This window comes from Rutidosis leptorrhynchoides, chromosome 11 (genome assembly GCF_046630445.1).
Source record: "Rutidosis leptorrhynchoides isolate AG116_Rl617_1_P2 chromosome 11, CSIRO_AGI_Rlap_v1, whole genome shotgun sequence".
In the NCBI taxonomy this organism is placed as follows: domain Eukaryota; kingdom Viridiplantae; phylum Streptophyta; class Magnoliopsida; order Asterales; family Asteraceae; genus Rutidosis; species Rutidosis leptorrhynchoides.
In genome coordinates, this window is record NC_092343.1 from 1,884,702 (window position 1) to 1,891,548 (window position 6,847).

The following is a 6,847-nucleotide window of genomic DNA, read 5'->3' on the forward strand; positions in this document are numbered from 1 at the left end:
ATCAACTTTCGATGAAATGAAAGTTTGTCTTCTAAAATGAATGCAATGTTTGTAAAATGTATAATATAGGGGTCAAATACCTCGCAATGTAATCATATGTTATTGTATTCGTCCTTATGAATTAGGACGGGTCGTCTCAAAAGTAGTAGTAAAAGAGGAAAGATTATAAGCTTATTGACTTTAAAAGCCAATTGTTCAAATTAAATGGATCTTTACATCTACTAGATAATCATGATAAAGAAAAATTTCTAAAAGAATCAAAGATCTAACTTTCATCATACAATTTTTCAAAAAAAATTACTCTATTTCGGAACTATCATACAACCCAAATTAAAGTCGCCACAATTACATAAAAACGATTCTTCACATTTTTTTAAGCCACCCTTTGATCATAGGAGTTTAACCATTCTTTCCAAACCTCATATAATTTCTATTTTCTATTGTTAATTCCTATTATTAAGTAATTATTATGTTACATTTTTATTCATATATAATTTTGATTGTATCAAGTACTAAGACAAATTAAAAGGTATTAAAAAAACTCACTTGTGGCATATAGTATTAAAATAATGAAAAAGCATATTCTTTTCTAGTATTTACAAGTAAACGTACCATCAAAAGTTTTTATAGCGATGGCAAGTATGTTTCTTTTAAAAGTTTATATACTTTAAAGACATTCCTACAAATAAACTATAAACAAATGTACACTAATAATTAAACATTAATTAATTAACGAGCCAAGTTTACGATGGCTGTCCTTTTCTTCATTCAATGCCACGACTTTGATAAAACGTCAAACACGTTAACAGAACTGTCTCCGTGAGTTCCTCGTTTATCTTTGACATTATATATATTAAAAATAAATAAATAATTAATAATTACGTCCATCTTTAATTTCTTCTACCCATTTTGAAAAACAGATCCGCCTATATATAATCAGTTTATATCCTCTCGTAAAACATTTTGAACGACGAACCACAAATAAGATGACCAGTAGCGGACTATTACAAGTCGTGTTGGTTGAATCCGAAGGAATAAGAGATAAAAAGTTCTTGGGTATAAGCCATATACCGACCTTTTTTTTTTTTTTTTTTTTTTTTTTTTTTTGTGTGTGACGTATAGTAGGTACGTGCGTAAGTTACATGTTACAACTAACTCATTCATATTAATGAACATGGCGTTGTGTTTTATTGAATGTTTTTTAAGGTTGCATCATGTGTTGTACTACATCGGCTGTGAATAGGCCATATATATGTGTCGAATATGGGGATCAAAAACGTATAAGCAAAGTTGCTCAAGGTAAGAATATATTATGTACATATATACTAATAACTTTTGCAGCGTATAAATTTTAAATTTATTTGTGTTGTTAGATTTGAATTGAAATGAAATGAATGAGTGAATCGAATGAATGTAGGAAAGGGGAAGAAATCGATATGGGACCAAAAATTTGAGTTCGAGATTGATCAGTTTGATCCTACAGAAGAAAAGAAGTCACATCAGAAGCTCGTGTTTCGTGTGATGGACAAACACAAACTTTCCGATGACGGATATGTTGGTGAAGCCACGTACGTAAAGAGATTAAGAACGTCGTTATATAATTAGCTTGCATTTTTTTTTTTTTTTTTTGAACGGCAAGATTGCATCAGTCCGGACCGAAGCCTAGTCATCATTTACGCACACACACACGTTCGGGCAGGAAACCCGAACCACGATCACAGGGATCCGAACCCTTAAACCATCCCGAGGGGCAGGCGGGCCGGACCTTAGTCCCGGATCGAGTCGGTAAAACCTTCCCTTTGGGCTGACCTCAATGGAGCCTATTTCAGTCCATGTTTAATTTGGTCATTCAGAAGCCAGGTTCGAACCCTGGACCTCTTACCCGGCGAGAGTGTTAAACACCGCCGCGATACCACTCAGGCAAATGCCTCGGTGGTTAATTAGCTTGCATTTTTGCTATTATTAATCTCATGAGTTAACTTATTGAATCATATATAGCTAGCACGCATATATAGTCCAGAAAATAATGAAATGAAATGAATGTGGTTACATTAATTTACTTAATTAGATCAAAGTGTTTATGGTTTTGTGAAATTACAATTAAGTTAAATTGGGATCGAACATATGGATGTAGGATTTACGTTAAGGATGTAATTTTAACGGGAATGGAGAATGGGGAAGCTGAGCTTGGAAGTCGAAAATATAGGGTAGTCCGGGAAGACAAATCGTACACCGGCGATGTTTCCGTTGCTGTTACCTTCAAGGTTTGTGTTCCTTTCTCATACTCATATTCAATTTGTTTAATTCTCTCTCTCTCTCTCTATATATATATATATATATATATATATATATATATATATATATATATATATATATATATATGTATATGTTGATAAAAAGAAAGACATACGGGGAGTATTAAATAAGCGTTTTAGTAATTAGCGTGGATAACATACATGTGTAGACGTGTAGTTGACTACAAACATTTTACTTGCTCCGTACCATATCGATTGTCAAGTATTTTTTTTTTTATGTTTCAAATAAATTTTTTACTTCCATAAATAGAAAAGAACAATGTGATTAAATTCTTTTATGCCCCTACTTTATACATGTAAGACAAAAATACAGGTAAACGTAAGGGGTAAAATTAAAAAATTAACAGAAAAGTGCATGTGTCAGGTACTTTTTTGTAAACTGTCTGTTTTTTGTCCAGAAATAATAGATTTGAGACGGAGGGAGTATTAGATTATAAGACCATTCTCATCGGTTAATTAAGTGGTTGATCCGTTATTGTATCGCCATCCATCACAACCAATGGCATTCCCGAGCCATTAGTTATCCAATTTTGGTGATAGAAGAGGTGGTTGGAACACATACTGAATAACGGAATCATGTGCTTTATTTTATAAAATTTGATTGTACACTATGCACTAATATTTGTATTAAGGTTAAATAAATTAATTTATTGGTTGGGTAAATGTGTCATTGATGATATTGATTAGCTATTCTTTATTGATAGACGAAAGTACACATTGATGTAACAATCAGTTTTAATATAAAGTTAGAGTGATGATATGTACACAACCTATTTTTGTTATGTAAACAACCATCATGATTTACAGTGTTGTACAGTACAATACTGTAAATCATTTTGATTGTGTATATAACAAATTAAGGTTGTGTACATATCACTCCTCATAAAGTTATCTCATAAATGAGAATGATATAATAAATTAAAGTCACAATTTCAGTTTTTCATGGATGCCTTTTTTGCTTTTAATTACTGCATGTAAGATTTGTGTATGATTAAGGTGTTTTTAGTTACACTATTGTTGAATAAAATAACGATATAAGATACATGCATTGTTATTGTTCAGAGGAAATCAGGAGACAGCAAAGAAGTCGAAAAAAAGGCAAGCATTGTGATTAATGATCAAGATCGTACACAAAAAATAGCTGTAATTGCATAGTGTTCCCATGGTTCCCGTGTTTAATTTGTACTAATACGTAGTATTATTTAAGTGATAAATTTGTTAATTAATGATAAGTGTTTACTTTTTTGACTAATAATTATATTTATGAATTTATTATTAATTAAGCATAACGGGCCTACAAATTTGAACTCAAAATCTTGTGTTAGTGGAACAGTAGAAGTAGCTGGTAAAAATCTTGTAAATGTTATAATTCAGTAGGCTTATAACTACCTTTAATGGTTATAAGAACAAAGAGAGAAAAAGAGAGAAGAAGGAGAGAAGAAATATTGATATTGATATTTCAAGAGAAATGGTGCACCTTAAATGGTTACCATACATGTCTATTTATAGTATAAAATATTACTATGCAAGAAATATAATAATAATAAAATTAACATCCAATCTAGATATTTTATAACACAATCTAGATATTTTATAACACTCCCCCTTGGATGACAATTTTATTAGAGAATAACTAGTACTGCCTCGTTAAAAACCTTGCTAAAGAAAACTCATTGGGATAAAACTTTAGCTAAGGGAAAAAGAGTGCAGCATAAAGTTGACTCCCCCTCAAGTAGGCAACGCCTGAGTTGTTACATCTTCTGAACATGCCTCGTGCCAATATTATGAACGTGTGTTCTGAAAATAGCAGTTAGCAGTGCTTTGGTATAAAGATCAGCAGAGTTGTTGATTGAACGTATCTCATTTTAATCTGGTTGTCTTTTACGATATCTTGAGTATATGAGAAAAATCTGAGGTTTTCATCTGAAACTGTATCATCTAAATCTTTTATGTACAAGTTTGGCCCTCGTGATTTGTCTACAGTCTCCTTCATGGTTTGTTCAAACCGTTGTTTCAGTTCCTATTCCCTTTCAGTCTTTTTCTGAGCCTTACCAATATACCATTCTTTTCCATCAAACTTATGACCGTTAAGACCGTTTATAGCTTTAGCGCCTCGTCAGCATTTATGTTTTGTTCTGTCATTTTTGATACTCTTCTTTCATTTGTATTATGTAAGCTGTATTATCTTCATAGATAGTTGTTACGCTTTTATAGCGTTCTAGTCCACAAGAATCAATAATGATTTGTATCATTGATCTTAACTAAAATCATTCCCGAGTAGCTTCATGTAATGCAATCACTTCGGCATGATTTGATGATGTTGCAACAAGTGTTTGTTTTGAGAACGTCATGATATTGCGGTGCCTCCATTTAGGAATACATATCCAGTTTGAGATTTAGCTTTATGTAGATCGGATAAATAATCTGCATCTGTATAACCAAACAAATCTTGTTTCGAGTTGTTAGAATAAAATAATTATAAATCAGTAGTTCCCCGAAGGTATCAAACTATTTGTTTGATCCCATTCCAATGTCTTTTGGTAGGGGCTGAGCTGAACCTTGTCAACAAATTAACTGCAAAAGAAATGTCAGATCTTGTATAATCTATAAGATACATAAGAACCTCAATTGCACTAAAATATAGAACTTCCGATCTGTTAAAATTTTCATGATCTTCGCAGGGATGAAATAGATCAGTGTCAATATTGAGTGATCTAACAACAATGAGTTTGTCTTTAAAAAAAATATTTTAAAATCTTTTCGGTATAAGTTGTTTGATGTACAAGTAAACCATTAGGCATATGCTCAATTTGCAATCCAAGGTAATACTTGGTTTTTTCAAGATCTTTCATTTCAAAATAATTCTTTAGAAGTTGAATGATTTCATAGATCTCTTTATTTGTTCATATGATGTTAAGAACATTGACATAAACAACTACGATCTCATATCCGAACATTGTTTTTATAAAACATACGTGCAAAATAAGTTTATATTTATACCCTTTTTTTTATCAAGTAGTCATTTAATCGGTTATACCACATACGTCCCGTTTGTATAAACCCACTTAGAAATCTTTGTGATTTAATGGAATATATTCCCTTGAGTTTTACATTAGATGCTTATGATACCTTAACCCTTTAGGTATATTCATATATATCACTATTAAGTGATCCATACAGATAAGTAGTAACAACATTCATGAGATGCATTTAAATAACTACCAGGTTGATTAAGTATCTAATAAGTAATTGTATCCATTACAGGAGGATAATTTTTCCTCCTAATTCATTTCTGGTCTTTGTGGGAAATATTGAGTTACAAGTCTAGTTTTGCCTTGTAACTTCATTTGCACATTTCTTTTCGGATAAAAATTCATTTGTATCCCATACGTTTCACATCTTTAAAAGTGATAACGATTGATCCGAAAACTTTTCTTTTATCGAGCGATTCTAATTCAGCTCTTATTGCTCCTTTCCATTGAGCTCAATCATGTCCATTTTGTATATTCAATGACAGATTTTAGTTCCAGATCATCATCTTTATTCATGATGTCATTGTAACATTATATGAAAATATCTCATAGAGATTTTAGTTTCATTTCGGTTCCATAATATTGCATAATTTATCGCAATTTTAGTATTTACATTTATCAATATCCTCTGCAGAAGGAATATTGATTTGTGGTTCTTCTTGAACACTTTCTCTTACCTCATTATCAGCTGATTTTCTTTTTCGAGGATTTTTATCTTCGGAACCAATTGATCTTCCACGTTTGATGCGTGACAAAGACTCAACAGTGACATTATTGCCAGCTTTTGGAATTTCAGTTCGAGCTGGAGCATTTATCGCTGGTATATATGATTTAGTCACTTTTTTATATCTGTAATGCATAAAGTAATTAATTTGCAAGTTCTTGCATATGCATTATTTTTGAACTTTCGTTTCACATTCTTTTGTGCGAGTTCAATATACCTTAATTGATGTTCACATCATGAAGCATCATTTTATTTTTTATTTTTTATTTCTCCCCCTAATCTAGGGAACAATGTTTTATTAAAATGACAATCAGCAAAACGTGTTGTAAAAACATCACCCATCATGGGTTCAATATATCTTATGATTGAAGATGTTTTATATCCAAAATATATTATCATCTTTCTTTGAAGAACCATTTTATTGTGTTGTGGTGATACAATTGGAACATACACTGCACAACCAATGTTTTAAGGTAGAAAATATTTGGCTCTTGGCCAAAATCAAGTATTAAGTGAAAATATTTACGACTTCCACATGGTATAATGCGAATTAATGTCGCAGCATGTAAATTTACATGTCCACATATAAATATTGAGAGATTTGTACTCATTATCAATTGTCTAGTTATTAGCTGTAAGCGTTTATCTATTGATTCAGCTAAACCAATTTTGTGTATGCACATGAGCAACTGGATGTTCAACAACAATCCCTGTAGATATATAATGATCATTAAATGCTTGAGATGTTAACTCACCAGCATTATCAAGTCTCATCC

General features: G+C 31.5%; 1 protein-coding gene across 1 annotated transcript; it reads left to right on the forward strand.

The window, feature by feature from the left end:
* The first annotated feature begins 895 nt into the window (after nt 1-895).
* Nucleotides 896-3,584, forward strand: LOC139877909 (elicitor-responsive protein 1-like). Its single transcript, XM_071865313.1, has 5 exons — nt 896-1,056; nt 1,207-1,299; nt 1,418-1,568; nt 2,135-2,264; nt 3,378-3,584. The coding sequence occupies exons 1-5, from the start codon at nt 987-989 to the stop codon at nt 3,468-3,470; spliced, it is 537 nt and encodes a 178-aa protein (XP_071721414.1). The 5' UTR covers nt 896-986; the 3' UTR covers nt 3,471-3,584.
* Nucleotides 3,585-6,847: the final 3,263 nt, after the last annotated feature.